The sequence below is a fragment of the Rhinolophus hipposideros genome (genome assembly GCF_964194185.1).
Source record: "Rhinolophus hipposideros genome assembly, chromosome: 26".
NCBI lineage: Eukaryota > Metazoa > Chordata > Mammalia > Chiroptera > Rhinolophidae > Rhinolophus > Rhinolophus hipposideros.
In genome coordinates, this window is record NC_138072.1 from 3,364,707 (window position 1) to 3,384,676 (window position 19,970).

Consider the following 19,970-nt stretch of genomic DNA (forward strand, 5'->3'; position numbering starts at 1 on the left):
TTTCAGGTGTACAATTCTGTATTACATCGTCTATAAATCCCATTGTGTGTTCACCACCCAGAGTCAGTTCTCCTTCCATCACCATATATTTGAAAAGTGGATCTGATTTTATCACTGACATTTATAAAATTTAATGCTATATTTGTATTATCCAGGCATAAAACTATTCTCTCACAGGAAAAAACAAACAAATGAATGCTATAATTTTTAAATTATATGATTAAATAAAAATTGGTAGTTTTGTTTAATATAATTGGGGAAACAGAAGATACAGGATAGGCATTTCTAATATATTTCAGTTAGGAAAACATTAGAAGTTAATTAATAAGTTAATAAATCAATCTGAAAACAGGATGAAGGAACAAGTTCAAGGTCACGTAGCTAAGCATATTATAGGTATCCTGAATGTTTATATAGTATACACTATCTATTCTTATTATACTTATATATATGTGTTGGCTATTAATAAATTGTTAATGATTCTGATTCAAATTAGAAAGGTGTAAATTTATCTCTTAAAATTTTTAAAAGTTGTGAAACTTATGATATCGCTAAATATTATCAAAAAATACATTTTTGAAGGGTGGTCGGATAGCTCAGGTGGTTAGAGCGTGATTTTTTTTTTCATTGATTCTGAAGTGTATATTTATTTATGCTTGCTGTAAACACTGTTTGGTTTAAGTAGTTTGTGAGAAAAACCATTCCCCTTTGGGACCCTCTCCCCAAAGGAGAAGCCTTGTAGGACATTTAAAGTAAACTCAGATATCAGCCAATCAGTGTGCAATGATTGAGGAATGATGTTTGAAAAGAATACAAAGCTGTCATTTGTTTATTCAATACTTGGGAGCCTTACACCATGCTGGCGTGTTTCTACTGGTGTGTCACAAGGTCATAATTGCCATGAAATTTTCAATAGAAGCAATATTGGCCACATCGGCTTCTCTGTACCACTGTCTCTGTCGTTTCAGCTCCCTCTCCTTCATGTTTTCCTGCCCTGTCCAGTGACATTGGAAAGACCCTGAGAATTACGTATTTTTTGTTCTTCCTTAAAGCAGGCCCCTCAAAACTGCAAAAGTTTCCAGCTTCATACTTATAACTCCAGAAAGAAATTCATGATCATCTTAAAGTTTCCCCCTTCTACTTAGGATCCATCTTTTCCCTACACTTTTAATGTCATCTTATATCTCTCTCTCCCTATGCAGCTAGACTCCAGGCCTTATGGTCTTTAAATATTTTTAAATAGGTCAAGTTCTTTCCTCTCTTGCTGTTGCACAGATCTTTATGTCTATCCTGACTGGTTTTCAACCTTTCTGCGCACGGATGCCTTTGTACATGAAATAGAGCCTTCAGTCTCCTCCTAGTTTCTAAATCCTTGGACTCTTTTCTTTCTTTGAACACAGCCAATAAAAGTATATTAGAAATATTTTTATCATTTGGTTAATTACTTGGCTTAATTCACTTTTTTTTTTCATCCTGGAATGAAAGCTCTCAAAAGGCAGGCTTTTTTCACCATTTGTATTTTTCACCATTGTCTCTTAGCCTATTTCTAGGTGTTTGCTGACAGCCTGAATGAAGCACATTTAACTGGGCCCGAAGCAGAACTAAGTGTGTCTGTGCCATCTCGATAATGAACTGTGTGTGTGTGTGTGTGTGTGTGTGTGTGTGTGTGTGTGTGTGTGTAAGGGTGTATGGATGTGTGTGTGTCTCCGAGGTCTTTATTTTAACCTTTTCAACTCAACTGAATGTCCCTTCTCTCCCTTCTGCCCCACACCACTCAATCTCAGGGTCCCAGACTAGAAACTATGATCTTCTGCTTCAAAGCCCAGTCCTTCCCCAGAGGCTCTGGTTCCCTTTCCCTCTTCCCTTCCCAGGCACTACCTACCTCTTGTATTCAGTCTCTGCCTGTGGCTCTCTCTACTATATTCTCTTTAGCACTCAAAGTGCTCTCACATCTCCCATCTTTTTAAAACCAAACCAAACCAAACCAAAACTATTCCCTTTAGTGCACAGTTTCCTCTAGCAATATTCTCAATGTTTTACTCCCCGACCCTCTTTATTCTTGAAAGAGTTATGCCTACATGCTGTTTTAAGTGGCTCGCTAATCCTTTTCTTCAGCAGATTCTAAGTAGGCTCTGCTCCATTTATTCCATCAAAAACTGTTTCTTTTACACTTATTGTCGGGTTCTATGCAGCCAAATGCACCACAGTTTCACAGTCCTCTAATCGCACATATTAGCTGAATTAGGACCATTTCCCACAGTAACTATGATAATAATGTAACTAGATTACAATGCCCATGAGTTCATTGTCCAGCAAGCACTGTGGCCAGAGCTCCACACGGAGAATTTAGGCGAATAACCCAAACTTCCTTGGAAACACTAAGACATTTGTCATAATGGAACATTGTACACCTAAGCAAGAGTGAACGAAGCTTAAAACTGGCTTGGCGGTTGCCCTGTGATACATGCTGGGCCAATGGTGGAATGGAATTAGAAGCCGTCCAAGCTGACTCCATAGGATTCACTATTAACCCCCCTATTATACTTCCTTTGCCTTAATCAATTTTTCTCTTCACATCTATGACAACACTCACTCCAACTTCCTTTTCTCTTGTTTCTGAGTCTCCTTTCTTCTTCTGTCTGACCTCTGACTGCTGGAATGCTGTAGGGCTAAGTCCTGAGTTCTCTTTCTTTTTTTACTCTGTATTCTTTCCCCACATGATGTCGCCGTCTACATGGTGATAATCTCACAGGTATGTATCTCCGGCTACACCAATATATTCAACTCTAGTTTACAATTCAATCTTGATTGTCCTTGACAGTTCAGCCACCACGTGCCCAAGTCAAAAGTTGACACGTTCCCCTCAAAGCGCTCTTCACCTTCCCTCACCACCTTACAAAAAGGCATTTCCATTCACTTTCTTGCTTATGAAAACAATAGAAAAACAAATATGCGAGTCCCTCGATTATTACTCCATCGTACACTCAACATCTAGTAACATCTATGTTTTCTACCACCAAAATTTATCCCAAATCTGTTCTCTGCTTTGCCTCAGCCATCACCCTATCTAAATCTCCACCTAAAATTCTCCCAACTCTAAGTAGAACCAGCTCAGCACAATATTTCCCAAATATTGTTTTGTTTTCAAAGCTGTGCCCATACTGTTTCTTTGATTTGGAATACTCTACATCCACTCAGTTTTTTACAGATGAAAGTTCTATTTCTAACTCTGGTAGACAGACAGCTGATTGGCAAACATAAATGATAGGCATGTAATAGTCCACAAACCTTGTCAAAGTCAAAAATAAACAGCTCCTCGGGACCTGCAAAAATTAACACTCAAGGAGGGAGATGTAAAGCAGTAATTCAGGACCGAAAGTCTGAGGAAGTTGTAGGAAACTGTAATTTTGGGAATGAGTGCCCATTTTTAGACAATACAACAGCTTACATTTAGAATAACAAAAACAATTATACTTTTCCCACAAATCTATGATATATATGGACCATAGGAAACATTACATTAATGTACTGGGTTAAATAGTTTTTTATCTTTGGGCTTCAAAACACCATCTCACCCAGTTTAATTCAGGAGACACCTTGATTTTAATCATTGTTCCTTAAAAATGACTTTACATAATTCCAATTTGTTAAAAAATGAAGCATTTTAAATAAATTTTGTTAATTTTGGTAATCCTGAAATAAGAATACATGAAAACAGTACTTACCATGACATGTGGGTGTGTCAGACCAACCATTGTCACCACATACTATGGTACCACTGGTGTGTCCATTTTCATTTTTATATCCATCATGGCATTCATAGTCCAACCTTTCGTTGACCTTAAACCACGTGCCATGACCTGTGGCTCTGGCATTCTCAAATACGGGCACATCACAATATTCTAATGCATAATAGAATCGAGGATTTCATTTCTAATATTATTTAATGTACAGTCTTATTGAGCAAGGAAAAAAGCTTTACCAATTACTACGTGCTAATAAATTATGTATTATATAAAAGTAATCTAAGAATACTAGTGATAAATCATTGTTTTAATACAGCTACTCAAAATGAAAAAGTTTGTTTGTATAAAGCTGTTTTCTTCTCACTTACATGGAAAAATTGTTTTAAGAACATTTTCCTCAATTAAATGATACTCAGGTATTTATTCTATGCTAGCAATAATACAGGCCATTACAGATGTGTCATACTTTTTTTCCCTGCGAAGCAGAAGAGTATTTTGTGTGCCACGATTATTAGCAGTTGTAACACATATGCCAAAAAGTTTGATTCGTTGAACAAAAAGATTAATTTTCAACAATAGGACTAAATTTTGAAATATTCTCAAAATTCTACTTTAAACATACAAATTTTTAAAACTTGCATGCTAACTTTCCTTTTCCAAATATTTTCCTAATGGCTGTGCATTCTTTTATACTTCAAGAGTGAATGTACTGAGAGTTTCATGTTTATAATTAGTATAAGATAGTAAAATGCTAAAAACTAGTCTAAAATTTCACTAACCCTATACTAGAGTGATGTTAATAAAGGTTTAGATAATTTACTTCACATTTTATAATGTGTTAACGTAGCCAGCTAGCATAAAGCTTTAAACAAAGTAAAGCTCAAATATACTAGAAAACAATTATAATAGATATTTTCTCTTCCCTAATAAGAGTTTATAATGGATAACTGATCACTATTTAGTACAAAGTGAGTTTGATATGGAGACATTTTTTATCCTTTTTCACTTGGCTAATACCCATTACTAAGCAAAGAAATATTAAAAGGAAGAAATGAAATACATATTGTAAAAGTGGACAATTTAAATATCCACCTAAAGTGAGTCAAAAATCTCACTGCACAGCTTTGGGATAATAACATGACCTGAGCCAACAGCTCTTAGAAAAGCTCCATGAACTTCAGGGCCATGGTTCGGGGACCCTGCTCAGCACAGAGCGATCTGTTCCGTCTGGAAGCGCTTCTCTGTGCCCCTAACGAGGTGTCTGTGTAGGTTTTCTAAAGGAAATCAGTTTTCAGAAGAGCACCCAGGCTTCGATATCTGACATACGAATTCCACAGGTGACATTATTCCAGCATGTAAATTACACAGGTGACAATATTCCAACATGATGCCCTGTGAACCCATACTTTCCCTGAAAAACATAACTTTTATGTCTAGGAACAAACACTCGGACATAAAAGTCTGATTACCTAAAATCGGGTACAACAGGCAAAAGTTCTCAGCTAAAAATAAATGGGCTTGCACTGGCAGCCACAAAAGGCTCCTAACTAGTTACTAAGTCACAGGATGTGGCACAGTGGAAAGAACTTAAACTGAAAGATGGACTGACTTTCCCCTCTACAAGCAATTAATCTTAACATGCAAAATATTATTTAAGTTTCTCAACATTCTGTATCTCTTCAAATGCAACCACCTCAGCCTACTCCCCTCCACTCTCCCCAAAGAATTCAGATAAAGGAGAGTTTTGTACACTGGTCACCAGGACAATGAACACTAACATCGTGAATGACTTACTAATGCATGTGGGCTGAGCCGACCATCCAGTTTCCTGACATGTAATCGACCCAGTGGTTTGACCATCTGTTGTCACATATCCTTGTTTGCACTTATATTGTACTCGTTTATGTAGAGGATATGTAGAATCAGATTCAGAAATAAATCCATTTGGAATTTCCAGGTCCGATTTTGAACATGTTTCTAAAAGGCAGGGAGCATAGGAAAAGATAAGCATGTATTCAATAAACATTTTCACAAGGACTCAAACAACATAACCATATAGAAAATATGGAGTCATTTGTACATGAAAACCTGGAAAAAACTAATCATCCAAGGTCTTGTGTCAGAGAAGATTGGCTATCAGTTTCCAAAGGTATTACAACAAGATATTAATTAAAAATTATTTAGGAGCAAAGCAAGATTTAAAATACTCAGAATCCCTTCCAAGAAATTACTAGAAACCTGTGTATCTAATGGACCTGGAATCCTCCAGCTGCCCAGAGTTCTCCTAGCAATGGGTCCTTTCGTGCATTTTACTTTAAACATTCTGAGGCTAGAGCTTATCTGTTTTCATCACATGGAAAACAGCAAACTATGTGAGCTGACGGATATGGTAATTAGGGTGGTCATGGTGATTATTTCACAACGTATACGTATATCAAATAGCAAGCTGTGCACCTTAAACATACACAATTCCTATTGGTCAGTTATACCCCATTAAAGCGGAAAAAATCAAATTGCAGAAAATAAAAATATGAGCAGAACTGAAATAGAAACAAACACTAGAGGGAATGGACATAGTTAAGGTGGTTCATTGAAGAAATTTACCAAACTGATAAATACCAGGCAAGAAGAGTTGAGAAATAGTAAGTTCCCTCCATAAACAATGAGGAAACTGAATTAAATATATGAAAATCAACTTGTGAGACTTGGGGAAACACCCAGGGCCTAATGACAATTCTGGAAGGATAGAGGCAAATGTGTGAGCTCTACCCTCAAAGTGCCTTTATTTGGGTTTTTTTTTTTTTCCGGACTACAACAGTGGAGGAGAAAACCCTTGGCATACCAGAGTATGTTAATTGTACTTAGTAAAGTACACAAAAGTCCATGGTCTCACAGAAGTGGACATCACTAGAACTTGAACGTAGAGAACCAGAGGAAGAAACTATGGACTGTAACATAGAGCTCAACGGATCTGCACAGAAATCACTAGAGTCTTAGGCAGAACATATCACACTACAGTGTAGGGCACAACCCCATGAGAATGGGTAACTGCCAGAGGACGAATCCCACAAATTCAAAGATTTCCAGAGCACACACAACCCTGGAAAACAGTCCGATGTGATCAGAGTGGAACGACCTCTTTAAACACCATCCTTAGTAGAGAGACCAGAAGAGGCCTCACTCATCCGCATTCTGAATAAACTCGTCCTGGAGTAAAGCTCCCAGACCAGCCGTAGTAAAGTTTAGTTAAGAGCCTTGAAGGGGTCAAGTTGACCCATTACCCACTTAGCCTTCCAGAATGAAATGAAGGCCAGCAGTCCCCAAACCCCCAAGACCTGCGCCTAGGGGAGGGAACTCAGGTGGCGGCCTGTCCCTCTTGCTTCTTCATGGCCTCCGCTCTTGGACACTTTTCCTGTGATGCTGTGCTGAAACTTCTCTGCTAGATCCCCGGGCTCACAGGGAAGCTCTATCCATGGAGACTGTCACCTTCGGTGCGCTTTGTGCCAGGGACGACAGAAACCGTGACTGAGCCCCAGGCTGATGTCACGTTATTCCTACACGGACCCACTCTGTCGTCTTGTGCTGTGATATTGACTAAGGTCTATCAGTAGGCTCATTTATTTCTCAACATACGCATCCGGAGTTCAGCGTATCCACTCACACACTTGGAAGAATAAAAGCAAACAGGTGCACTGGCGGAAAAAGAAGCTGCCATGAACATTTTACCACAGTTTTTATGGGTGAGTCTTAGAAAACCACAGACATCCTGGGATCTCAGACGAGTTTACTTACTGACACGCATGCATGTGGGAGGAGGGGACCAGCCATTCTCCGTACATGTCATTGACGTCTGCTGATCGGGAAGGCTGTAGCCGGGATGGCAGTCAACTCTTACAGTATCACCCTGGAAATAATCTTTATAATATTCTTCATAACGTGGGGCATATCCATTTACCACATACCTGAAGAGACATCTTCCTAAGAATTACAAAATGATGAATAAAAACTCATAAATTTGTTCAAGATGGTAAATTAAAGGTTATTTTTATTTTTATTTTATTTATTTATTTATTTTTATTTTTTATTTATTTTTTTAAATTTATTAGTTTCAGTGTACAAGACAAGGTAATACTTAGACATTCATCATTTATATCCCTCACACTGTGAATCCCTCTCCCCCTATCCACTATCCCTCCGTCCTCGCACTGAGCCATCACATTATATATATAAAATTATAGTTGGCATTCATTATTGTTTAGCTTCTGGTGTACAGTGCCATGATCAGGCATCTACAGTATCCCTGAGGTGGTCTCCCAAATAGGACACATGTCCATCGGATACCCAACAAAATCTTTACAACATTATTGAATACATTCCCCAAATTAATTTTCAAAAACCCTGAGGCCATCTTGTGGTTACTAGCTGCTTCCAAATCCCTTCACCTTTCCCCTTATCCCCACCTCCCCGCCCATCTAACAACTCTCGGTTTTTTCCTTTTTGTCCCCAAAACTGTTTCTGATTAGTTCATTCACTTATTCTTTTCTTTAGATTCCGCATATAAGTGAGATCATAAGATATTTGTCTTTCTCTGTCTGACTTATTTCACTTAACATAATGTTAAGTGAAAAGTTATTTTTACAATATTTAAATTAGAATGCAAAACAATCCAAATATAACATATAGCATAAGAAAAACTAAGGTACTGCCAAATGTTTCTTAAATAGAAAAATCAATACTCATATCACTTATTTGTAGTTTTATAATTAAAATGTGTAAATGAAATAGGTATTCTCGTCAAGTCTCTATTTTTATCTCTGATGTTTTATTAATGAAGACTCCTCATAAAAGGAGAACCTATATTGGTCACTTGCTCATAGAACTTGACCTTGTTTTCCTCACACAAGACTTACTTGTTTTCTCCTGTGCGCTTTTCACTTCTGCTCTTAGAAATATTTACACACGCACTATTATAAAGAGGTGTACGTACTGCGGCAGGGCACTGCTGGTGACCATCCTTCTCGTGTGCAAGTAATGCGATCCCAGTATGATCCTGAGTGAGTCACAAAGTTGTCATTACAGGAATAGTGATACCACTTTCCTACAGCTGCTGGGAAGTACGGTTTGTATCTATTTTCATTATATAGGCTTCCATGTTTTATTTCAGGAAAAGCACAGGGTTGAACTGGCAATAAAAACAAACCAAAAAAATAGCATGACTAATGTTTTGCCTTAATAAAAATCCATTGAAAGACAAATTATTTCATTGATGAGTCATATTTTCTCATTAACATAATTACACTCATTGCATTAGATTTCTAGGACAACGAAAGTTATAAAATTCGGATGACGTAATAAGACTTGTTTTGTGTTCATTTCACAACATATACAAATACTGAATCATTATGTTTTGCTCCTGAAACTAATATAATGTTATATGTCAATATTATCTAAGTAAGTAAGTAAGTAAGTAAGTAAGTAAGTAAGTAAGTAAGTAAATAAATGACTAAATAATCCTTTCCCTCAAATTGTTCTGCATGTGGAGGTCTGATTCAGGTGATAATAGCCACCTCTTCAAGGGTATCATACTTTCAAAATTCATCTGGACGTGGGCCCTGATATAACAATAAGGTCACTGACCTATTACTAGTGTCATTACACTTTTGAATCATGGAATATCCAAATTAAATATCCATTGTAAAGGGCCACCTTTACAATGAACTGTGATGGATAAAGAAAAGGAATATGATTGTTGGGACAGAAAACACTTTAAAGGGGCTAAAGAAACATCCCTGGAAATAAAATACCCCATTGAATTGAGTGGCATTTTGTGACAGGTGATGGAGACCCGTGTGTTTAGGCCCTGAGGCTGCTGCCAAAAGCCCCGGGAGGGAGCCGTCCTGGCAGCTGCCCTCCAGGATGGCCGCTGAGGCCCACGTCCTGTTCAAGAGCCTGAGTCTGACCTTGGCAGCTGAGCCACTCCCAAACTCCAGACCCAGGGGACTCTGAGGTGATGGAGGCTTCTTGTTTCAAGTCAGTATGTTTTAGGGAAAATTTGGTACACAGAAATAATTAACCAACATACTAGGTGGTAGATAATACTAGCTTTGCCATTGTTTTCATTCTGATAGTAGCAATATATCATTTAGAGAAACATATAATGATATATAGAAGTACCTACTTAACATTGAATAGCAAAAAAATTGAAAGTTTTTCACTTACAATGATGTTTTTTTCCTGCTTAGAATTGATTAGTTTGAAAAAGCAAAGAATATCTTTAAATCCTGGCTTTACAAAAGGCAAAGATTTGGACTTTTTAGGTCCCCATTTTTTTGTGTTTCCGAGAAAGTAATTACAGAATGAAGAAGCAGGTGAAGATACAAAAGGAACTTACAGGTGCATCTTGGACGGGGCTCCCAGCCTATATCAGTGCACCTCACTGTATTTCCTTGGGTCGCTGGATAAAAGCCGTTTTTACACTGGTATGTGATTACATTTTCAAGTCTGTATTTGGTCCTTTGAGGACTGTAGTGACCGTTTGGAATATAGGGAGGATCACACGCAATTTCTGAAAAAGGATATGTGGATAAGGCCATAATTACTCCCCATGAAAATAATCAAATACATGAAAATAAAGAAAGCAGATGTTATTTTTGTCCTTGTCATGTGACAAAATGGCATTAAATGAGCACAGCCTCATGTCCTTCCCCTACAGCACTATATCTCTCAACCACATTTGTCATCTGATGTATGTGTCCCCTGCGTTCTTGAATCCCCTTCCTCCAAACCATCATATATATCATGATATTCCACATGTGGCAATGACGTCATAATATCTTACTTCAACTGTTCTCCCCACTTCCCTCAAGTTCCTGGGCTTCTGAAGTTCTCATAAGGACTGTTTACAAAGACTCTGAGCGTCTTCCCTGCATAGGATAATGAAGGTGGCAGTAGTATGTTTCCCTTTCAGGGAGGAAGTTTTAAAAGCCATCGTGTGAATTTTTATGTTCTCTTGCCCACAGCTGCAGGGGCAGTAGAATGACGTGGAAAGACCATGTCTCTATCTTCTGATTCTTACGAAAGACAGAGGAGCAGAATTCCTTCTAATTCACACTAGAAGTGAACATGAATAGAAAATTAGCTTACTAGGCCACTGAAATTTGGAAAGACATTTTTCTTACTGGAATAGGATAATCTAGTCCAGGGTTTGACAAACTTTCTATGTTATGGACCAGATAGAAGTTGTTTGCCACAAGTACTGAAGTCTGCCTTTAAAGAGCAAAACTAGCCTTAAACAATACATAAACAGATGGGCATGGCTGTTCCAATGGAACCTTGTTTACAGAACGGGGACAGGCTGGATTCGCCCTGCAATCCATACTGCTGGACCTTGTCTATCCTAATTTATAAAGCTCCTTCTCTCAGTCCTTTTCATCAACTTTGTTATATTTCAACAATGGATCAATTTGCAATATTCTTTTTCTAATAAAATGCCACGCCTTTTAACTACCGTGGAAATGTAATATAAGCATTTACACTGGTGCAACGTTGCATTTTGGATTCAAAAACCTGTGCTGGATATTCAGCACTGCATGAAATCCATCCATATACCCCTAATTTACTTCCTATTGTATTTCCCTGAATAAGTGACCAATAGTCGCATCTTACGCAAGTCACCTAACACAACTGTTCCTTTATCAATAGATCATTAACCCTTGCATTCACAGAAAACAATTGAGACTACCAGCTGTGAGTTCTCTAGATCTTTCCAACATTTTTTTTTTAACATTAGTTGTATCTGTTCTGAACTTAAGCCTTTCCCTTGGTCTTTGATGATAAGGTATTTTTTTTTCATACTCACGCTAGCTTCTCAAACCTTTTATTTTCCTGTAAACCATTGTTTATTCCTTCCCTCTGTTTTATTTTGTCAACCACTCTCTCTTTAATGGGTATGAAGCTTCTCCAATTTTAAACTCCTTTTCTCAGTGCTCAGCTAGTGTGCTACATTTGTCCTCCGCTTCACAACCAAGGTCCTTAAAATGGCATTTTACAATTGTTATTGTCCACTTTCCAACCTCCCATTTATTTTTCGATCTTTCTGCTTTTTGGCCTCTGACATCTCCACTGTGCGGGTACTGCTGTGACAAAAGTCCCCAATGTCCTTCGCTTTCCCAATTGCCAAACTCTTTGAATTCCACACATTACGGTGGCTTGGATGGACTATGGGCTCCTTAGCTATTTGTAGAACTGAATAGATAAAAACCCTCTGTGATACCTGACACAGTTCATCACTGACTTCTTGAAGTACTCCAATGCCTTACTTTCTTATGTTCTCCTACCTCTCCTTATCTTGGACTGAATGATACTGTGTTATTTTATTCATGTTAGTGACAGCTGTTCCTCTTCCTCTACTCAATTTTGGGCCCCACCTACTCAGATCTCACCTCCTACCTCTTTCCTACTTACTCTCTGCCACCAACACAATAGCTTCTGTCTGATCTTCACACATGCCAATGTTATTTCTGCCTCGTGCACTTTTTATTCTTTGTTTCTAGAATGATTCTTCTCTACTTATTCCTATTGGTTCTTATCACCACTCCAGAAACATCCTTCCTGATAAAAAGCTACCACCATTATGCTAACAACTTCTTCTGTGAGATTCAAATCTGTATATTCAACTGCTGTTTCACACTGGCCAGGTCCATATGTATAATTCAAAGGTATATGCAACTTATTATATGTCAAACTAAATCATCATCCTTCCTTCAATATATGTGTGCCCTCCTGTGACTAACATTTTAATTTCTGGCACAAGAACACCATGTCAGATGCCTGGAAATTTAGCACATATTTCTTCCTCCCCATCACTCCAATAGACTCAGAAGCCATATTCTATAAAGTTATAATTAATGTTTATATATCTCCTCCTCTCCATACCATACCTCCACTGTGCACATTTAACTCCTAGAGGTATTGTAGTAGTTTCTCTTTTATTTTCCTGTTTTTGTTTTATTAAATTTATTGGGTGACATTGGTTAATAATATATACATATATATATAGGTTTCAAGTTCTATAATATGTCATCTATATATTGCATTGTGTGTTTACCTTAATTGGTCTTACATTTACACTCCATTCTGACAGAATAAGCTTTGATTATGTCTCTAGTGCTAACATGGTAATATACTTATATTAGCAATGATTACATTAAAAAATAAGAGAAAACATATGTGACCACCAAAACACAACTCTTATGTAAAATATGTCTTCAGTGTTTGATGTAATTGACACTAACCCCAAATGAACCTTAAATATGCTAATCTATTTTTCTCTCATTTCATTCTGCTGTATTTATCATATTTTCCTTTTTTTAAAAAATTAAAGTTTATTGGGGTGAAAATGGTTAGTAAAGTTACATAGATTTCAGGTGTACAATCCTGTAATCCCTCATCTATAAATCCCATTGTGTGTTCACCACCCAGAGTCAGTTCTTGAATTTTTAAGTTATGACATGTAACAGAAAATGAAAAAGAAATTCTGTAAATAAAATGATTTGTAAATGTGGAATCTTTGGTGGTGTGTATGTGTGTGTTTAAATGAGTCTAGTTTGAAGAGAAGTAAGCACAAGAAATTGTAGTAACACAGACGGGAAAACAAAGATTTTCCTTTGTTAAAACAAATATGTGCTAAGCAAGCGTTTAAGTAGGCAGCTCAGTGAACAAAAAAAGGAAATAATCAAACCAGAAAACTTCTATGAAGTAGTCACACTACCCTGAGTTCTCATTCTAAGCAAAATTGAATTCCGGAAGTCTTACTTCGAATTCATTGAAACTTGCAATAATGGATGGTTCATTATAATGTTTATCCTCAATACAGGCAAAGAGCCTGATAGAACAGAAATGGTTTGTAAGTTACATTTGGATGAATAAATTAACTAATCAATTGAGAGGGCTCTGAAGGTAAAACATATGGCAGAGGGGAACAACAGAGGACGTGTGGCCCCTACTTTCTCAGTGTAGGAACTACAGAAGCCATGAAGACAAACAGCTGAACCCCACACACCATCAGCCTGACACAGATCTATGGGGGTTATCACTGTCTTGTGCTCATTTACCTCTTTCTAAAATATTTTCTTACTAATGGCTGAAAGATCATTTGATTGTGTAGAAGGTTGTATTTCCTAGGTGATGCTGCTGGGCTCAATGAAACTTTATTATTTTTTTTAAGGAATAAAATCAACTCAAAAACTCACTCTAGTTTTTGTAAAGAGGATCGCTAAAACAAGGTTCATACATGTCGTTATGAATGATATGATTTAAAGTTCAGAGGGCTCTGCTTCCCCCTGCAGTATAGAAAAAATCTGTAAGTCACCCTCTTCAAGGCGGTCAATTGATCTGATTTTATGTATGATAATATTGTCACTTTTTTCACTCACTGCAGTCGGCCTTATCAAAAACTAATTCACTCCTTTTCTTAAATGTTTGCAAAATCTCAACACGGTTTATTACCATCTTCTCGCTATTCTTATATCATTTCTTAAACTCCTCAAATACCAACATTCGCTCTTGTAGGACCTGATAGTTTAAAACCAACTCTTTTAAAACCAAATAGGCTCAGTAGAACATACTATTCCAGATATAGTTTTTAGTGGGCAAAGAAACAGTTGAACTCTTTGGGTCTATATAATAGCCTTTATGAAGCCTAAGAAAAGAGTTTTTATTGTTTTTGTTTTTTCAGTGCCTTAGTCACTGTTGATTCATATGAGGCCCGTGGTTAATAAAATCTCAAATTTCTGCCACTTAATTCCATTATCACTGGAGGGTTTCTCATCGGGGATTAATATAATTTACTTTCTATAGCTAAATGCTGGGCAATCTAGTTGTTTGAGAAGCGTACATACATGGGAATCAGAAAGCTGGTTACAGGCCTGGCTGGCTGTGCTCTCTACTTTCTTCTGACCATACCATAGACCAACTAATTCATACGCTACTGAACTTTCCTGGTCCCATCTGTGTCTCTCTTCAGAGTAAGAGAATACTACCAATTGATCTCAAAGTGGGTCTCGCACACATAAAAATTTAAAATACATACTATATTCATAATCATTGATTCCTATGAAAAATAATATTCCACTCTGAGAAAAATAAACTGCTTAACTATAAGGAGGATAAGAATGAAAACAATGAATGAAATATACAGCAAAAAGATACAGACAAGAAACATAACATTACCTTTACATGAAGGAGTTGGCGACCACCCAAATTTAGTGCATACAGTGTCTGCTCTTTCAGTGTAACCAAAACCTTTGTGACATTTATATTGAAGTCGGTCATTTTCTCCGTAAGAATTCTTAGGATTCATAGGCACTCCGTGTGAAATTTCTGGTAGTTTGCAGGAAATTGCTAAATATAAAGAATTAAATTCCAAAATGTTTGTTATCTATTAAAGGATTGTGTCCAATACATAGTTACATAAAGGTGCAAATTTTGTTTCCATTAGGTAAAGCAGGCAACCAAACCAAAGTTCTGTTTTGACTTGAATGCTTGGTGAAGAATTTATCTGTTGTTCTTAGAATTCAGTTCTGAAGAAAGTTAAAATGCTGATTAAAATTATGTTGCAGATATTATTTGGTTTGATAAATTAGTCCTCTTGAAATAAACAGTGGTCAGTAATATTCATCAACTGTGTATATAAAATTGAATATAGACATAAGCTTATTATGATAAGTATTTTCACTGAGCAACCTCCAAGAAATGCATATTTTCTAGTTATTGATAATAGAGTAATTATTAACAGAATACTTTGTCCAATAAATTAATTTATCTCTTTGTCATTATAACTCTGAAAAGTAACTGACCTTCTGCGTTTGTGGTTTCACCATCCATCCAAGTTTTCCATCAAGAAAAAATTGGCCGTCTTTTTTTTTTTATTATTAAAGTTTATTCGACTGACAATTGTTAGTAAAGTTACATAGGTTTCAGGTGTCATCTTTGACACCATACCTCTCAAACATATTCCCTGGAATTACAGCAACAAGAACTAATTTCCAAGGTCCTATTCTCCCACTTTCCTAATCTGTTTTCCTCTTTGAAACTTAATGACCTTTTTTTTCTTGTCACTACATTGCTCCACCGAAAATCCTTCACTGATTTTCCAATTCAGTCTGAATAAAAGACAAATTCTTCAGCCCCTCGGAACCTTGTACCAGCCTATCTTCAATCCATCACTGACATTCCCTATTTGCTTCCTACACCGGGGATCCCCGAGGACAACAGGAACGAGAGTGTCACAGTATTTGCTCAGCTTTCTCTGCATGAGTTTCTTTTGATTGGTATGGTTTCCCTCTCTTTCCCTCCATCTACAAAATTCTCGTTCTCCCTTAAAGACTTACCTTATGCATTGTAGTCATCGTGCATTAGGAAGCTTTCACTAGCCACAGAAATTTCGTTGTAAGAAGTAAACCCCTTCCATAAACTTTAAGAGTATACCGTATTTGGTACACTGAATATAAATTGTTTACCATTACTGGCTTGAAGAACTAGTTTTGTTAGAAAAAAGATTTTTTAAGAAGAGGAATGCTTTTTCTCTGTGTCTTGTTGGAGGATACACTAGACTAAGAAAGTGTAAACAATTTGGAGATTTTAGGTAATGTTAAAAAATAAATACAGCAACAATTTCTGCCAAACACATATTGGTAAAACAAAGTACGGCACTTTTGATAACTTGTCCATAATGTTTCACTATGAAAGCCAAAATTATCAGATTGGTCACGACGCACAGGCCAGCAGTATTATAACTAAAGACTTCTTTAAAAAACTTTTTTTTCAGTTACAGTTGACATATTATATTAGTCTCATATGTATAACATAGTGATTAGACATTTATATGACTTATGAAGTGATCACCAGAATAAGTCTAGTACCCACCTGACATACATAGTTATTACAATATTATTGAGTATTTTCACTATTTTCACTAGTGAAAATTCTTGACTTACAGTTCACTATACAAATCTTTTTTAAAGGCAAATACTTATTTAATAGGATTCAATTCAGTTCAGCAATATTTATAATAAACTCACAATGCAAGTCTAAAACTGGCCAGTGCCTAGAGCTGCTATTCAAAAACAGAATGTCATCATGATGCAGTGGAAATAAATAATAAATCTTTGGCAATACAAATGTTTAAAAAGCCTGTTCTGTAGGCCGGTATCAAAACTTGCAGCAGAAAGGCTTCCTGTTCTATTTTAGCCATAAAAGCCTACTACAGTTTAATTACGGTGAAGAGCAGGGTCTCTGGTGTCAGGTAACCTAGGCTGGAATGTGAACTCTGTGCCTCGTTAAGCTTGGACACATGTTTTCACTTCTTTGCACCAGTTTCCTCAATTATAAAACAGAGGTGAAAATGGTCCATATATCATGGAAGTCACCTTGGACATGAAATGAGATGATACATGTAAAGAACTTAGATAAATTACTGGGAAATAATAAGTGTGCAGTAAAAATTAGTCATTATCAGTATTATTCAGATTCTTTAGGAGGTTCAGGGCTTCCAAATGCATGTTTCCATGAGAAATTCTAAAACCATTCAACAAGTCAAATGAACAGTCGGTGGATCTTACCCACACAATTCGGTGTTTCGCCACTCCAAACACCGTTTGCCGAGCAATGTATTTCTTTAGGCCGATCAAGCATGAAACCAGCATTACACTCAAACTGTATAACTTGTCCAAAAGTGTACTCCTGGTTCAGCTCCAGGGCACTACTGATAATTCTCCCATTCTTTGGTTCTGTCACCGGTAAGCACTTAGCAACTGCAAGAAACACATGTAACTTTTTCTAATGGAATTTGAAAACTTTACCATGGAAAATATAGATATACACAATATAGGCATAAAATCATCAGCAAACTAAGACTGGAGGAAATTACTTAAACTTTTCTTTTTCTAAGGAACATTCAATATACCTGTTTGCCAGAGATAAATTCTGCTAAGTAACAAAAACAGTAGTGAGTTTACCTCTGATACTTTTCTACGCAAGTGGACAAAAAAAATTACTACTTTGCATGACAGTTTATATTTTTGTAGGGACAGACAAGCGTCTCTTAAATAATTGAGAAATATGAAGCATGGGGGAATTAAATATAAAATTTCCATGTAAGTCCCACAATCATGTAACACTGTATTCCTGACGGTGTAAAAGCAAACTTTCTATTTACTTCAGTAGAGAATAGTTTTACATTTTCCTTCCTCTTCCACATCAGCATTCAAAATAATGTGAGTGCTTCTTTTGATTTTACATAACGTTTTTCCATATCCCTTAGGTTTTGGTACTCAAACCTCATTTAACAGCAGAATGACCCAGGACTCTTGTTAAAATAGAAAGTCTATGACTATTTCCCTGCCCTTTCACCCCTGAGATGCCCATTCAGTAGGTGTTTCACAAACCAAAACTTCCCCTTTTAACAAACGCCCCAGGTGATTCCAAAGTACATGTCCCTAGAACATTTTCCTCTTTCCTCTCATTTTCAGAGATGAATGGTCTTCCATTCTCTTCTCCAGGCAACAGGGTTTTTGAGTGATCACATTCCTCCTTCCTTTTCTTTCTCTGTCCCTACTTCCCTCCATGCCTCTCTTTCTGCCTCTCTCTCTCTCTCTCTCTCTCCCACTCCTCACCATGGAACTAGGAAACCCTACTCTGAGTGTTCTCTTTTACTTCCGTGATGACTAGAGACTGGGATTACCAGCCCCAAATGTGGAAAGAGGATCTACTTTTTCACATTCTCACTGTCTGCTTTTTGGGTCAGTCAACAGGGACAGAGCCTCTTCCTTCCTGCCTCTTTTCAGTGGCATAAGAGCACAGGAAAAACTCCCTTGTCAGGAGAGAGGGGAGAGAGGTCTCAGTCAAGTTCTCCACTTCAGCTGTTACCAGATCCCACCTGTGGGTGGTTGGTGGCTATGTGCCTCTTCATTACGAAAACTGAAATTCTGGTCTTTATTTAAATAGTGATTTTTGTGTTGTTTCCAGCGGTTAGAATCCAAAAGGAATGAAAAATATGGGATTGATTTCTTAATCCCTAAACTTCGAATATTAGATCAGATGACGTTATATTCATACTTGGTTATTGAAACACAAAATAATGTGGTAATAAAAAGATTAGAAATACATTCTGATTATATCAGAAGTCACAAAAAATAATTTGAGTAAGAAATATGCAAATATAAACTGTAAGGATATTTTAATGTAAAAAATTTCAAAAAAACTTAGATATGTTAAACATTTTAATATACAGAGGGTGCCAAAATAATGTATACACATTTTAAGAAAGGAAGAAAACTGTATTAAAATTATAATACTCAATATATACTGATAACAAAAGATGAATACCACTCACGTTTAACTTCTGCAATTATAAGAGGTGCTCAAACTGGTTACTATCAACATAATTTTAATACAGTTTTTTTCTTTCTTAAAATGTGTCTACATTGTTTTGGCACCCTCTATGTTTGTAAAGCAATTTTACACCTACCTTCACAAATAGGAACGTCATTGGTCCACCCATCTGCTTCACATTTTCGGAAATTAATCTCACCTACCAGCTGATACCTGAAAACCCAAAATAACAGAGTGGTGAGCTAATATGTATTTACATGCAGTTTTAAATTTGATGCCATTCTGAATGTCTAAACTCCGTTTCAGGGAAAATTAATAGCATATGCACTTTTTTCCTTCCCTGCCTACATTTTTCCCTCCCTTCTTTTTTTCTACCCTCCCTCCCTCCCTTCCTTACTTCCTCTCTTCTTCTTTTTCTCTCTTAAATCTCCTTTTATATTTCTTAAACTCTTCTTTCTTAAGAAAGGTCCTCAAGCCCTCAGGTACGTGAACTTGGAATAACCATAACCCTTGGTTCTCATTGTTCCATGCACAATACACTTTTATTTTATTGTTGAGTCAGTTAATTAGTTACACTTTACCGTGTAATAAGCCCCATCATCAACTGTCACCAAAAACAAAAGCCACACACGATAGCTAACCATGCGTAACCCATCCTTCAGTCTTATTCTGTCCTCTGACCCTCCATGATTGTGCTATTCCCTGGTCACTTTGAACTTTTTACTTATTCAAGGATAGTGCTAGGAAAAATTTCTTAGTGTGTGGTTTATTTTCAGCACTTGTCTCCATCTGTCCATCTCCATGCTAGAGAGTTCTCCCAGATCTGGTAATCGA

General features: G+C 36.9%; 1 protein-coding gene across 1 annotated transcript in view; it reads right to left on the minus strand.

Annotated features, from left to right (window-relative positions):
- Positions 1 to 19,970, minus strand: part of CFH (complement factor H) — an 84,294-nt gene that overhangs the window by 51,775 nt on the left and 12,549 nt on the right. Inside the window, exons 4-11 of the mRNA XM_081039178.1 lie at positions 19,273 to 19,349; positions 17,366 to 17,557; positions 14,976 to 15,146; positions 10,138 to 10,311; positions 8,734 to 8,928; positions 7,539 to 7,724; positions 5,541 to 5,723; positions 3,726 to 3,902 (exon numbers count right to left, since the gene is read on the minus strand). Of these exons, the coding sequence (XP_080895304.1) occupies positions 3,726 to 3,902; positions 5,541 to 5,723; positions 7,539 to 7,724; positions 8,734 to 8,928; positions 10,138 to 10,311; positions 14,976 to 15,146; positions 17,366 to 17,557; positions 19,273 to 19,349 (1,355 nt within the window). The remainder of the gene's footprint in view (positions 1 to 3,725; positions 3,903 to 5,540; positions 5,724 to 7,538; positions 7,725 to 8,733; positions 8,929 to 10,137; positions 10,312 to 14,975; positions 15,147 to 17,365; positions 17,558 to 19,272; positions 19,350 to 19,970) is intronic.